This window comes from Aquarana catesbeiana, linkage group LG09 (assembly GCF_042186555.1).
Source record: "Aquarana catesbeiana isolate 2022-GZ linkage group LG09, ASM4218655v1, whole genome shotgun sequence".
In the NCBI taxonomy this organism is placed as follows: domain Eukaryota; kingdom Metazoa; phylum Chordata; class Amphibia; order Anura; family Ranidae; genus Aquarana; species Aquarana catesbeiana.
The window spans coordinates 54,088,367-54,104,765 of NC_133332.1; the positions used below are offsets into that span (position 1 = coordinate 54,088,367).

General features: G+C 45.5%; 1 protein-coding gene across 3 annotated transcripts in view; it reads right to left on the bottom strand.

Annotated features, from left to right (window-relative positions):
* SPTBN4 (spectrin beta, non-erythrocytic 4) overlaps positions 1 to 16,399 on the bottom strand; it is a 285,984-nt gene that overhangs the window by 195,091 nt on the left and 74,494 nt on the right. For all 3 annotated transcript variants that reach the window (XM_073598514.1, XM_073598515.1, XM_073598516.1), the window contains one exon: positions 5,728 to 6,484. In XM_073598514.1, coding sequence (XP_073454615.1) covers positions 5,728 to 6,484 — 757 coding nt within the window. The remainder of the gene's footprint in view (positions 1 to 5,727; positions 6,485 to 16,399) is intronic.

Genomic DNA, 16,399 nt, shown 5'->3' on the forward strand with positions numbered 1-16,399 from the left:
TCTGCGTTAGGCGGTCGGCAAGTGGTTAAGGGCACTTTTGGATGTGGCAAGAATAGTTGCACATATTGTCCTTTTGTCAAGAAAGGTGACACTGTTCTTTCTGTCACTACCGGCAAATCCCATAAAATCAAATCATTCATCAACTGCAATACACGGTTTGTGGTTTACGTGATTACATGTACATCATGTCCCATCCAATATGTAGGTAGGACGACACGCAGGTTAAAAGATCAGCTTTACGATCATCTCTGACGATATAGACAGAAACCACCCTACCAACATAGCACGACATTGGAACGATTACCACAACAAGGACGTATCAAGTCTAGTGATTCAGGGGATGGAAAAGGTAGTAAGACCACTCAGAGGGGGCAACAAATTTAAAATATTCTGTAGACAAGAAGTCCACTGGATATTTAATGTAAACACCAGGAAACCTGCCGGCCTCAACTTTGAGTGGGACGTGTCCCACTTTTACCAATAAAGGACAGTGTAGATAATGCATATTCACTTGATTCTAATTTTGCATTTTTACACTAATAACTGTGCTTGATATTTCTCATTCGGAGATGGCCCTCGTCCTTTTTCTATCAGCGACCCCTTCTCTATCTTGTCCCATTCCGCACTTTGTCAGCTGTTGCTGTGCCTCCGTCTTTTTCGCCCTTTGTCTCTCGTCTTTCTCACCTGCCTCCTTTGCCGTTTATTGTTTTCTGTCCTTTCACTGTTGGCTCTCTGCCCTCTGACTTTTTTGTTCTCGCTTTTTTGGTCTACTCGATATGTACACATTTTTAGTATAGATACATACTATACAGATATTGCATCAATCGTTTTACTTTTATCGGCAAACCCATAGCCGATCATTGGTGACCACAATCTTTGACGATATTTGACATTCTGTAGATTTGTAGACAGGATTATATACATCCTTTGTCCACTCATGTGTACTATGCATATTGATTTATTGTTTTCCACCTAAAAATTATAGGTTTCCTTTCACATATACGTATATGAAACAAAAATCTATACGTTGATAGTAATAATGAGAATCACAACAGTAATAAATCATGTGGAGGAATAATATTAATAAGCTATAAACTATTGACAATAAAGAATGAGGGTTCTAATATGTGATAGGTGAAGAGTGATCTAGGTAGAGTATGAGAGTTCTTCAGTGGGGGGGCGGGAGATGATAGGAGACTAGCGATGTGAGGTGAGCCACAAGGATTAACATCATATATATGATGCATATCATTATGAGGTTTTGATGTTCCCATGGCTCTTTTTTGTGCCTTTCTTCTTTTATTCATTATTATTTTTTCTATTTCTTTGCCATAATTTTGCTGTTGCTGTCGTTTTGATGTTTTGTTTCGGGTTTTTTTTTCTCGTTTTGGTGAACTATGATAGGGGTCCCTTTATCCACATATGGACCGATTAGGAAAGATACTAAGAAATTTTTCTTACAGCCCTCTTGACATATACGTGAATAGAGGAAACTTTTCTGTTTTTGTTAATGATTTGGAATGACTGTTGTATCGCTCCTTTAATCTATATATTTGTATGTACAGGCTTGTTTAAAGTGGATGTAAACCCAATGTCATCCTTTATAAACTAATGCCATAGGGGTTATCTATAAGGATATACATTCCTCCTGCATGTATCTTTACCTGTCAAATGTCTCCCCTCTGTCTGTTATGAGACCCGAAAAACTGCAGATTCTGTTGGTGGGTCTGTTGTCTGGAGCTCGGTGGGTGGAGTCGTGATGTCAGTAGACTCCCCGCCCACCTCTACACTCCCCTTGTCAATATGCATTTTCTCCTGTGTATTTCTTACACTGAACTTCTGCTATGATCTCTAACATCCAGTGAAAAGACAGGAAAGTAACCACATGACTTCAGCATGCCAAATCATGCTGAGGTGTGGAACAGCCAATCCTTGCAGAGCTGCTGAAGAAAGGAGTGGTGGAGGGAATTAAAAAATAATGCATGTCTTAGGCCTCTTTCACACGGACTGTCCGTTCAGGTCCGCCTGTCAGTTTTTTTAGGCAGACCTGAACGGACACTCCATGGAGGTCTATGGAGCGTCGGATGTCAGCGGTGACATGTCCGCTGACATCCGACCCGCTCCGATCCAAAAAAGTGTAACGGAGGAAAAACCTACTTTTCCATCCGTTTTCGGATCGGATCGGGTGACGACGGACTCTATGGTCCGTCATCACCCGATCCCCCATGGGGGAGAGCCGCGCTCTGACAGGTCCGTCGCTGCACAGTGTGTAGCGACGGACCTGTCATCTTCCTGCTGAGCAAGCGTATATTCACGGGGCGGATGATCACTGATCTGCCCCATGTGAAAGAGCCCTTAGGCTAGTGCATGAGATATGTAAATCACCTGTCACTCACAGCGAGGGGGAGGATTTGACAAAGTTTTTCTCTGTTTGTCAAGATTGCACAATAAAAGAGGATTGCTCAGAGATGGATTAACTCTGTGTGGCAAGACTGGGCTCAAATGATAGGAAATCTTATACTCTACATTATGACATTAAAAAAAAAAAATGTCGGGTTTACATCCACTTTAAGATGTTTTTTGTTTTTTGATCTGATACATGTATATTTTTTTTTCCCTGCGTTTACATCCGATACATGGAAGGTCCTCGGTTGGTATTTGATAACTGAACACACACACACGTGCAAATTTTTCACACATGTGGTGTGGATAATAATACCAATTTTTAAACTAACATTATAATTTTATATCTTATAGGTTACACCCAATGTTACATCTTAATTTGGTGATTCAAATTTAATTTTAATATGTTATTCATAATTGGTTTGTGTTTGTGTTGATTGTGAGTATTTGTCCTGGTTCTTTCACCTATTTATGTGAGAGCTGCGGACTGCAGGGCTCTCCAGTCACAGCTGTTCCATATTCTTTGATTGATTAACTATGCACGTGGGAGTGGCCTTTGGGACACTTTGTTTCCCATTGGCTACCACCATACATATATTCACATCCGTTTTGTCACTACACTAGCTATGATTAAGCATCAGATTTAGGTGTGAAACATGTAAGCTGCTTGTATCCCCTTCTTCTGTACTGTATGGATTAGCTGCTGTACATTGCATTTTAACCTAATAAAGGTGTTGCATCGGCGTGCTGCCGCCCAGGCTTATTCGTTTGTTAACTGTCATTCACTACTTTAACCACCTAAGTTCTAGAAGGTTTTACCCCCTACATGACCAGGCCATTTTTTGCGATATGGTACTGCGTTACTTTAACTGACAACTGCGCGGTCATGGGACGCTGTACCCAAATAAAGTATATGTCCTTTTTCCCCACAAGAGCTTTCTTTTGGTGGTTTTTGATCATCTCTGCGGTTTTTATTTTTTGCGCTATCAACAAAAAAAGACTGACGATTTTGAAAAAAAAAAAAAAAAAAAAAACAATATTTTTTACTTTCTGCTATAAAACATATCAAATAAAAAATGTAAAAATCTAATTTATTCATAAATTTAGGCCAATAGCTATTCCGCTACATATTTTTGTTAAAAAAAATAAAAAAAAAATCAAGCTAACACAAAAACTAACACCAGCAAGACAAAGGCATAATGAGCTAGTATGCATAGCATACTAGCTCATTATGTAATACTCACCTGAGATCGAAGCCCTCGCTGCCGTGCCCGTACACCGCCTCAGCGGCCGACATCACTCCTGGGGGTTACTTCCAGGTATTGCGGCTCCGGCGCTGTGATTGGCCAGAGCCGCGAAGACGTCGCCCCCGCGCATTTGCGCGGGAGTTGCCGGTAACGGCACACTCATTGAAGCAAATGGCACGTACATGCCATTGCTTCAATGCACATGTGCCGATGATGTCGGCATATGCAAATACAGGGGAAATCTCCTAAACCGTGCAGGTTTAGAAGATATCCAGGGTAGCTACAGGTAAGCCCTATTATAAGCTTACCTGTAGCAAAAAGTGGTCTGTAAGTGTTTATAACCACTTTAAGGTGTTGTAGAATAGCTGGGGGAATAGATTAGGCTATACCAGGGCCAAGTTCTTACTTTTGGCTTGGCTTTATCTGGTGTGTAAGTCATAATTTCCAGCCATTCAAAACATCTTCTGTTTCAGTTAGTAAATCAGGTAAATAAAAAGGAATGAACCAAGTGGGGGGGATAGGGCACGGGAAGGAGAAGGACTGAAATGCCAAGGGGGACCAATGGTTTAGAGAAGCAGGTGAAGGTAACACTGTTCCATATCACAGTGTGAAAAAAGGGATAAAATACCACCTGGTTCTGTTGGTGATGTACCTTTGCTAATGACGTTTTGGGTTCATTTCCCCCCTCGCCTCCCCCTCGATTGATATCCTGAGCATTGGGAAGCCTCTTAGCGGGGTGGACCGCCATGAGGGGAATAGCTATGGAGTTCCCTTCTTATTGATAGAAGTAGACCTGTTATAGTCAACTTTTGTCAGTTGTATACAGTACTTTATGTATAGCTTATACAGTCATCTGTATGTCATTACCGCTCGATAAACATTCCTCTGTTTAAAAAAAAAAAATCTTTATACACTGTCACTGTACTAATGACACAGGCAGGGAAGGGGTTAACATCAGGGGGCGATCAAAAGGTTAAATGTGTCCCTAGGGGGTGCTTGCGAACTGTGGGGGGGGGATCTTCAGCTGTGTGAAGACAGAGATCCGTGTTCCTGCTTAGCAGAAACACAAGATCTCTGTCTTCCCTACTGACAGAATGGCGATATGCCTTGTTTACATAGGCAGACTGCCGTTCTGCCTCTCTCACGAACGAAGCCGATTGGCTCCTGCGGTGTCCAATTACTGCAGGAGTGGGTTGCCGGCGGGACGCCCCAGACCCACTGTGCAGGATGAGGTACCTGTATGCGATTCTGCACACAGGAGCCCGCCGCCCCGCAGTACATGTACATGTAAGTGGAGCTCCAGCCCCCCACCAAAAATTTAAAAGTCAGCAGATACAAATACTGTAGGTGCTGATTTTAATATTAGGACACTTACCTGTTCAGGGATCCCGCAATGTAAAGATCGATTTTTCGATCAGCTCTCAGGTGCTGCTGCTGCCATTCCTGTTAAGGGAAACCGGAAGTGAAGCCTTGCGGCTTCACAGCCGGTTCCCTACTGCACACGCCCAAATTGCACTGCGCTTTGTGAATGGCCCGGCAGTGGGGGAAGGAGGAGGGCCAAAGCAGGGACAGGTACCTGGAGCTCTGCATTAATATTGGCAAATACAGTTATTTACAATGGACATTTATTAACATGGAAGAACCCTTAGAAATAAATTTACGGTCTCAGGTAAGCCCTTTACACATTAGTGTGATGGTCACTGGGAAATATACTCCCTACATTTGTGGTCATTGGGAAGGCTACAGATAGCTATAAAAGATTATTGATGACAGTGGTTACCTATCTGAGAGGCAGAAATTGCTCTTTGCTCAAGGCACCACTAGCAACTTCTGGAGAAACCTTAGCGTTTCATGGAACCCTGGTTGAGAGGGGAAGACCTAGATAATAAGCTCTACCTCCCATTGGCTGCATGTTCACTACTCCCTCCTTTCATCTTCTATTGCTCCAGCATTCACTAAAGTTCTGCATATCAGAAATGGGGTAATCAAATGATAGTGTACGTAGTTACTATTACTCTAGCACACCTTTGTTTCTTTACAACCACAACTGACATTTAAAAAAAAAATTTTGCCTCACCTGGTTGTTTAAGCAAGCCTCGGCCTGTTTAACATCTCTTAAAAAGAGATGGAAGATGTGGGACTGCACAAGGACCTCCCTTCTGTTCTCCCACATCTGGAGAAGCTTGTTCCATCCAACTTCCAGCTTCTGCAACCACTGCTGGAGAGAAAGATATGGAAGGTCAGCCTCTTCTAGGCTCAGAAGGTCACTGACAGCCTGGATCTTGTTGTAGTCTTCCTCATATCTATTGATCTCTTCTTTAAGGGAAGCATGGAGTCCTAACAATCTCTCAGCCTCAGACAGGTTGGAAGGCAACTCCTCTGTAGCCACTGCAGTTTGTGTCTTAACCAACCAGGTCAGGAAGTTGTCCAGGTCTTGTATAAACTGCTGCAACTTGCTGGCGACTGTTAGAGAGTCCTCACATCCTTGGATAGTCCTCTTCAGAGCTTCCCACTCTCCACTAATTTCTTCAAAGTGTACCAACACCTCCATGGCCTGAGATGGGTGGCATGTGGCGAGAACTTCAGCATCTTGCTGCAGCTGGACCAGCTTGGGTTCCAAAGCCACCAATGCTGCCTCCATGTTTGAAAGTTTCCTTTGCAAGGCCAGCACCCCACCCAACTCTCCACTGCCACACTGGCTGTTCTCCATAGCTTTCCTCTTTTCACGAATCTGAGACTTCACTTCATTGCACTCTAGAAAATAATTCTGCAGGCGAAGCACAGAAGTGAGCTGTTCTTTCCTCTGCTCCACTAATTCCACAATCCGGTTCCACCTGATAAGAGACAACAGTTATTTTAAATGCATAAACAAGCAGATCTGAAAAAAAAAAAAAATTTACAGTGGCTGCAACTTCATTGCTTAACCAGTTGACCTCCGGAAGATTTACCCCTGCTTCATAACCAGGCTAATTTTTGCTATACGGCTCTGCGTTACTTTAACTGACAATTGTGCAGTCATGCAACGCTGTACATAAGATAAATGTATGTCATTTTTTTTCCTAAAAATAGAGCTTTCTTTTGCCTTTTACATTTGATCACCACTGGGTTTTTTATTTGTTGAGCTTTAAACAAAAAAAGACCGACGATTCTGAAAAAACAAACAAAAAAAAAAACAATATTTTTTACTTTGCTAAAAAACATATCCAATAATGTCAGGAGAACCCCCAATCCCTAGGCCAGGAGTGGGCCATGCAGCAGAGCGCTGCAACTGAAGGCTGGAGAGCCAAGTGTGCGAGAGAGCTGAATGACACAGTCAAAGGACTTGTAAGAGGAGCAGCAGTGCTGCCAACACGTAAGCCAGGTGGCTTGGTATTTTCGTTAATTCATGTTTTGTGGAAGAATCCCTTGCGTGGGGCAACTGGTGTATAAGTGAACTTTTCATTTACTCAATAAAAGTGGGCTGCCACGCCCTAAAACTACAGTTTGGACTGGCGCAGCTCATTGTAAATGCACCTGCTACTTGAGTTTAATTGCCCCAATCTCACAAATTATATATGATTCTGCACAGAATGGCTGCCCTGTACCAGTAAATCTGCTATAGGGCGGTTGGGAAGTGGCTAAAACAGGGGTCTCCAAACTTTCTTAACAAAGGGCCAGTTTTCTGTCCTTCAGGCTATAGGGGAGCCAGACTGTGGCAAGTGGGAGTAGAAAATGTCTCAGGTTTGGTGGTCAGTGGAAGTATACAAAATTAAATAACGCCTGTGGTCAGCCATAGGAAGAATAGTGCCCCATCACTGGCATTAGTAGATTGAATAGTGCCCTTTCATTGGTATTAGTGGAAGGAATAATGCCACATCGGTGTTGTCAGTGGGAGGAATAGTGCCCCATCGTTGGTGTCACTGGGGGAGCAGTGCTCCATCGTTGGTGTCACTGGGGGGAGCAGTGCTCCATCGTTCGTGTCACTGGGAGGAACAGTGCCCCATCGTTCGTGTCACTGGGAGGAACAGTGCCCCATCGTTCGTGTCACTGGGAGGAACAGTGCCCCATCGTTCGTGTCACTGGGAGGAACAGTGCCCCATCGTTCGTGTCACTGGGAGGAACAGTGCCCCATCGTTCGTGTCACTGGGAGGAACAGTGCCCCATCGTTCGTGTCACTGGGAGGAACAGTGCCCCATCGTTCGTGTCACTGGGAGGAACAGTGCCCCATCGTTCGTGTCACTGGGAGGAACAGTGCCCCATCGTTCATGTCACTGGGGGGAGCAGTGCTCCATCGTTGGTGTCACTGGGGGGAGCAGTGCCCCATCGTTCGTGTCACTGGGAGGAACACTGCCCCATCGTTCGTGTCACTGGGAGGAACACTGCCCCATCGTTCGTGTCACTGGGAGGAACACTGCCCCATCGTTCGTGTCACTGGGAGGAACACTGCCCCATCGTTCGTGTCACTGGGAGGAACACTGCCCCATCGTTCGTGTCACTGGGAGGAACACTGCCCCATCGTTCGTGTCACTGGGAGGAACACTGCCCCATCGTTCGTGCCACTGGGAGGAGCAGTGCCCCATCGTTCGTGCCACTGGGAGGAGCAGTGCCCCATCGTTCGTGCCACTGGGAGGAGCAGTGCCCCATCGGTGGTGTCAGTGGGAGGAATAGTGCACTATTGTTGGTGTCAGTAGAAGGAAGAATGCCTTGTATCAGTTGGAGAAATAGTGCCTCAAAGGCCAGATAACAGCATTCGGGCCCTAGACCACAGTTTGGAGACCACTGATCTGGAAAATGTATGCTTATCTTTATGTTCAGATTTAAAGAAGAATTTAAGAATTCTAATTTCTTTTTTACATTATTCAGTTTCCATCTTCTGGCTAGCCATGTCTAGTGGCTGTGCATCCTGTCTAACATTTCAGCCAAATATACAGCTACAGTTTAAAAAAAATCGTTGTTGTATTTTTCCTTTTTTGGGCCGGTTTTCCTTTGATAATAAAAAAACAAAATCAGGAGTTATCGATTACCATTTACCACCAAATGAAAGCCCAATTTGTCCTAAAAAAAACACAAGGTATAATTCTTGGATCACAAGTAATTGTAATACTATGTACGGTTTTACTAACATGTCAAAGTTGCCAAATTGTGCTTGGGCATTTCGATTTTTTTTTTTTTACCCTTAGGTGCGAAGGGGTTAAATCTTCCATAGGTACGTGACCAAATTCTTCCATATCCTCAGCCATGGCCGATTCTTTTTATTCTCTTTCAGGTACACTCAAGTCAAGCAAATTCTGCATTTTAAATCATTTGGGTGACACATCCTAGCTGTTCTCATTCATGTTAACTTTGGCTATCCTCACTATTCTCTATGGTTGCTGTCTTTATTTTCAGAATATTTGGCAACCTTATAAGGAAAAGTTGTGAGGACCACCCTCTGTATTTCTATGGAAAAAAACAGGGAATTAGCAGACCAAAGTCAAGTGACCCCAGAAGCACTTTGAAAACTATGTTTCAGATAGATCTAAACTCTGATTGGATGGCATTTGATGAGACATTTAAAGGCACTGTGTATCATTGAAGTTGACTCCAGGTATGGATTATTTTGTATGGTTACATTGATCCAGTTTGGACCAATGTCAGTATGAATAAGCCATACCTGTGGGACCGGTCTGCTGCCACCACTACAGTGACTTTTGCTCTCTCACGGGTCCCCTCCTGAGTGGTTGCCCTGCTGCCTAGTTAAACCACAGGGGTTGCCTGCTCAGCACGGGCACCATTCAGAGAATGCCTTACATTTCTCTCAATGAATATCAGGCATTCTCTTAGTGGACAAGGTAACGATCATGACATCACCACCCTGACTCTTCACCTTGTCCAATCACTGAACATTTTGCATTCATTAAGAAAATGTAAAGCATTCTGTGAATGGTGCCCTTGTCAAGCGAGCGACCTCCTGTGGTTACTATGCAGCAGAGCAGCCACTCGGAACAAGGCACGGCAGACAGCGAGGATCTCTGTAGTAGCAGCGAATACTACAGTGATTCTCCGCTTCCACAGGGATGGAATATGCATACTTACACTGGTCCAAGCTGGACTAATCTTACCATGTAAAATATTCATACCTGGAGCTTTGACAATTGCCAGTTTATTTTTTATAAAAAAAATACTATTATCACCATTTTTGCATCTCAGTACTGGTGATCTTCTCCATCCTCTTTCAGCCACTTTCTATGTATACGCACTCACTCCAGCATCACCTGCACATCATTTGTATGGATCTGCTTCTGATGACTCTGGTGACACCAGTAGATCATGAATGCCCAATGTGTGGCAGAATAGCGGCTTGCAGCCCCTATCAGGATACATTTGACAGCATGACAACACAGGGGCACAATTGAGACAGTTTTCACCCTATAACAGGAAGGACCTGAGCAAGGATCCTCATGGCAGGATCGCCAGGTGGTATTTTAAAGGATATGGTCAACTTTTTTTGCAGGTAAAAAAATGTGCATTTTTTTTTTTTTTACTTGGCGACCTTAAGGCGTTGCACCTGCGATCAGCAGATCACGGATGCCATGCAGGACTCCTGCAAATCTGTCAGTGTATCCTCCTGCTTGTACCTCGTACAGGGAAGCAGATACAGACTGACAGGGAGAGAGAATAAACTACCAGAGCGCTCAACAGCGCCATGGTAGTTCATTGAAACTACAAGCCGACAGCCACAAAGGCTGTCGGTACTTGTAGTTTTGCATTCACAGAACTCTGTAAATGAATAAGGTGGCAGGGCCCCATATGGCTGCATCTTTTTTTTAATAGTGACAGCAAGCGGGGGGAGAAGATCCCATGCTTGCCGTCACTACTACACCCAAACTCGCTCATCCATGTCCTTATGGACCTTGCTTTGTGCACTGGTCTGCATCATTTGGTGGAGGGGGGGGGATTATGATGTGGGGTTGTTTTTCAGGGGTTGGGCTTGGCCCCTTAGTTCCAGTGAAGGGAACTCTTAAGGCGTCAGCATACCAAGACATTTTGGACAATTTCATTCTCCCAACTTTGTGGGAACAGTTTGGGGATGGCCCCTTCCTGTTCCAACATGACTGACCACCAGTGCATAAAGCAAGGCCAATAAAGACATGGATGAGCAAGTTTGGGGTGGAGGAACCTGACTGGCCTGCACAGAGTCCTGACCTCAACCTGATAGAACACCTTTGGGATGAATTTGAGCGGAGACTGCGAGCCAGGCCTTCTCATCCAACATCAGTGCCTGATCTCACAAATGCGCTTCGTGAAGAATGGTCAAACACTCCCATAGACACACTCCTAAACCTTATGGACAGCCTTCCCAGAAGAGTTGAAGCTGTTATAGCTGCAAAGGGCCAACTCAGTATTGAACCCTACGGACTAAGACTGGGATGCCATTAAAGTTCATGTGTGTGTAAAGGCAGGTGTCCCAATACTTTTAATAATATAGTGTATGTACTTTTGCACATCATTACCTAAGATAGGTGGTACAACACCTGCACTTGGACCCTATTACTAGGCAGCATTGGCGGGTTGGTTTGAGCCTACGGAATCCAGTGGTGCGATTTAGATATGTCAGCATGTGTGGAATGTGTGCGCAGCTGCAGTATTTTTTAAACATTGTCTTTTTTAATTCAACTATGGTGGAGGTTTATTTGTGAGGTTTTTTATGCTCATTTTTTGTATGAAATTATTATATATTCTATACACAATTTTTCAATAAAGATCCTGTTAGCATAAGCTGCTCAGTCCTTTAAGTATGATGCATTTTCAGTTATTAGGATCACACCATTGATTTGGTGAGTCAGCGGCTAACTAAGTTTCTGGTAAGTTACACAATTAATACCACTTACCAGACTACTATTCACTAAGTGAGCTTCTAGCAATCCCCTTTTGAAGTGCTGCATCAATTGCCCCAATCAGAGTGTATCCTTATATAAATCTGTCATATCAGTGTTTTCCTTTGCATCAAATGTCCCCATCAGAGTCCCCCCTTACATCAGGTTTCCTCATAAGAGTCTCCCTCATATCAGTTGCCCGCATCAGGGTGCCCCCTTGCATCAATTGCCACCATTAGATTGTATCCTCTGTCCACATCAGAGCGCCCCCTTACATCAAATTTCTACCCTTACATCAACTGTCTACATAAGAGTGCCCCTTACATCAATTTTCCCCCTTAGAGTACGCCATTACGTCAACTACCCCCATCATAGTTTCCCTTTTCATCAAATGTCCCTATCAGAGTTACTTCTTCCATCAAATGTCCCCATCAGAGTCCCCCCCTTACATCAATTGCCCCCCATCAGACTGGATCATGGATCAGTGGATGCACTCAGTTTTTTAATAATTTTAAATATTTTCTTTTAAATTATATTTTAAATTAATATTTTTTTTGTTTATTGTTATTTTCACATTCTCACTTGTAGTTTAGCACTAACAAAAAACTGCGCAGAGGATTTGACTATCTTTTACTAGAGACCTGATGGGGGCGCAACTAAAATCTGTGGGGACGCAGCCCACCCCATCAACCCCCCTAGATCCGACTGTGATATCAATTGAGGTGTATGAATAGCCAAAACATTCTTTTCTTTTGGATAGAACAGAAAAGGGTTTCAATTACTGCTCGGCTCAAGCGTATCGCTTCCAATGACACAATCCAGTCACCAAACTTGCGGTTAAAGGCTTTTTTATTTAAAGTGGTTGTAAACCCTTCCATATACCCAGTGAAGTGACTGGCCTCAGGTGATACAGAGAGATGAAACAAATCTTCCTCCATAAGTTGTACCAGTTTATCTGCAGCCTTCTCTACATACTGTACGTTTAAAGTGCTGAATTATATCGCTTGTCTGAGGGTTCAGAAAAAAGGGGGTGGAGACCTGAAATCACACTCTGCAGAGCTCAGTAAGGAGAGTTCTGACAACTGATTGGAGGGAAGGGAAACAACCCCCTTCACACAGGAACAGAGCTCAGGCTGTCAATCAGATGGAGGTCCCTCCCCTGTCACCATTTTTCTCTTGGTGTCAGGAAAACTTGTCAGAAGTGATTCATGCTGATAGCAGAGGAACAAAGCAACAGACAAAAGTGACACTTAGTGCTCTTTATTATGACAAGTAAAGGGATTTGCTTTGTTCATATTTCATGTCTGAGGTTTACAACCACTTTAAAGAAAGTTCAGTTCCAACAGAAAAAGGTTCCCCAGCAGGGATGTTCAGCTTTCCTCTTCCAATGCTACACAACACTAATGATTCATTCATCATATGAGTCCGTGTCCTGCGTGACTGCCGGGTTTACCGGAATGAGGACACACAGGTGTTCCGTTCATCCCCATGCAGACGGTCCCAATGATGTCAATTGTAATGCAGCGGCTGCTTGAAAATGACATTTATACGTGTGAGTGCATGGCCGTCGCACGGGGCACAAATTCATACTCCCTGTGTGAATGAGGCCTAATGCTGTGTACACACGGGCGGACTTTTCGACCGAACTCATCCGCTGGAACGAATCCGTCGGACAATCCGACCGTGTGTGGGCTTCATCGGACTTCCGACTGACCTTTTCGGACGAAAATCAGACGGACTTTAGATTTGAAACATGTTTCAAATCTTTCCGACGGATTTGAGTCCGGCTGAAAAATCCGCTTGTCTGTATGCTAGTCCGACGGACGAAAACCAACGCTTGGGCAGCTATTGGCTACTGGCTATCAACTTCATTTATTTTAGTCCAGTTGTACGTCATCACTTACGAATCCGGCGGACTTTGGTATGATTGTGTGTAGGCAAGTCCGGTCGTTCGAAAGTCTGTCGGAAGTCCATCGGACCTTTGATGCCGAAAAGTCCGCCCGTGTGTACACGGCATTACACTTGCAGTGCTGCTGCTCTGGCTTCACATGATAGGCCCTGTCTGGTTCTCCACATGCCATCTCATAAACTCATAGGGCTCATTCACACAGCTGTCTAAACCGCCACGTTTAGACGTGTACAGTGTATAGCAGGGGTGCCCAACCAGTGGCTCGAGGGACACGTGTGGCCTGTGGAGCCCTCTGATGTGGCCCGCGACCTCCTGCTCTGGGATGGCTGGTTGGCAAGCCCAGATCACGGGTTCCCGATCCGCCATCCCAGAGCCGGCGGTAAAGAAAGCAAGTGGCTGCGGAGCAGAGCTACATAAGCCAATGCTTCCTGTATAGCGCCGCCTCCTGTCACAGGCGAAGTGATACCAAATGCACTCTGCCTGGGATACCTGAATAGAATATTAGACTGTTAATAGACTGTTATTAAAGGTAAGTTTATTACTAAAACCACAGTGTATATATGGGCATATCTGTTCTGCAGTGGTTACTGGGCTGCTTCCAAACTGATTCGCAGGTGCAGCGCAGTGCATCTGTGGGTTACCTGCACTGAGCCATAGACTTCTGTTATTACCTGCAGGTTAGATGCACTTTCAGAAAGTGGACCAACCCACAGGATATAATAGAAGTCTATGGCACACGTGTGAACCAACCCCATGAGTTTCCTGGATTGTGTGAAATCTTCCCCCAAAGCGCCATCTTGAACCTGTAAGGGGTTTACTGTTAAGCTATGAGTGTTTTTGCATTTGGGGGTGGTAAAAGCATGCGGTTGTGCCTTGTTTTTACCATCCCCTACTTGCTCCCCCTTAAGCTGCAAATGCAACAAACATGGGGGTAAAACAGGCAAAAATTATTCCCTCGCAAAGTTTGAAAGGCAGTGCCATTCACCAAATGTGCCCTTTTCAACTGAATGGTGACAGTGGAAGAAGAACTGCCCTATCAGTGGAATCAGTAGAAAGAGCAGTGCCCCAATGTCTGTGTCAGTGGGAGGAGCAGTGCCCCATTGGTGGAAACAGTGGAAAGAACAGTGCCCCATCGTCGGTGTCAGTGGGAGGAGCAGTGCCCCATCGTCGGTGTCAGTGGGAGGAGCAGTGCCCCATCGTCGGTGTCAGTGGGAGGAGCAGTGCCCCATCGTCGGTGTCAGTGGGAGGAGCAGTGCCCCATCGTCGGTGTCAGTGGGAGGAGCAGTGCCCCATCGTCGGTGTCAGTGGGAGGAGCAGTGCCCCATCATCGGTGTCAGTGGGAGGAGCAGTGCCCCATCATCGGTGTCAGTGGGAGGAGCAGTGCCCCATCATCGGTGTCAGTGGGAGGAGCAGTGCCCCATCATCGGTGTCAGTGGGAGGAGCAGTGCCCCATCATCGGTGTCAGTGGGAGGAGCAGTGCCCCATCATCGGTGTCAGTGAGAGGAGCAGTGCCCCATCATCGGTGTCAGTGGGAGGAGCAGTGCCCCATCATCGGTGTCAGTGAGAGGAGCAGTGCCCCATCATCGGTGTCAGTGGGAGGAGCAGTGCCCCATCGTCGGTGTCAGTGGGAGGAGCAGTGCCCCATTGTCGGTGTCAGTGGGAGGAGCAGTGCCCCATTGTCGGTGTCAGTGGAAGGAGAAGTGCCCCATCGTCGGTGTCAGTGGGAGGAGCAGTGCCCCATCTTCGGTGTCAGTGGGAGGAGCAGTGCCCCATTGTCTGTGTCAGTGGGAGGAGCAGTGCCCCATCTTTGGTGTCAGTGGAAGGAGAAGTGCCCCATCGTCGGTGTCAGTGGAAGGAGAAGTGCCCCATCGGTGGTGTCAGTGGAAAGAGCAGTGCTCCATCATTGGTGTTAGTGGAAGGAAGAATACCTGGTATCAGTTGGAGGAACAGTGCCTCATATCAGTGGGTGGAACAGTGCCCTAAGGGCCAGATAAGCGCAATCAATGGCCGCATTCGGCCCATGGACCACAGTTTGGAGACCACTAGTTTAAATGATAAGTTCTCCTTTTCTGGCACAATTTCACTTTTCATAATAAATAGAACCCTCTTCTAATATCCTTTTTGGCCCAGCCATATCAATTTTATCTCTTACTTACCTCATTCATGGAAGCTTTCAATTTTCAGGTTTGTTTTAGTTTGAAAAAAATGCTTTTTGTTTCCATCACTTCCTGTTGATCATATCCCATCATGCACTGCTTTAGTGCCTCACAGACTAGGTATGTATTAACAGTCTGGACCACACCTCCCTCATTATTAACCACTTGCCGACCACATCACGAGGATGCATGATGGCAAAGCAGCCTCCCTGCGCTGGATCACATACCTAATACGTGATCGGGTAGGGGGCTGCGCACACCCGCCGGTCGAGGTGGTCTGTGATTTGTCAAAGCACAATGCTGATCCCCGGGTCCCAGCCAATGATTGACCGCCGGCACCTGTTGATCGGCTCTCAGTTTCCCCGAACACAGCTCTGTGAATGTAAACAACACAGAGCTGTGTTCAGTGACAGGAGATCTCGTTATTTGTTCATTCCCTACTACACAAGAAATAGAAACAACTAGATCCCCAGTAAAAGAAGCACACAGGGAACACATAAACACTTGTTAGGCACACATTTAAAGAGGAGGTCCAGCCCCCCCACGAAAAATTAAAAGTCAGCAGCTACCACTGCTGCAGCTTCTGACTTTTAATATTAGGACACTTACCTGTCCAGATAGCCCACGATGTCAGCACCGTTGCAGATGTTGATTGTTGGGTGCAGCAGCCGCCATTCCTGGTAAGGGAACCCGGCAGTGTAGCCTTTTGGCTTCACAGCCGGTTCCCTACTGCACATGCGCAAAGTGCACTGCGCTTTCTAAATTGTCCGATAGGAAGAGGAAGGAGGAGGGGGCCGAACTTCCAGGAGACGGGGCGGCGGCCCCGTCTCCCAGAAGTGGGGGACAGTA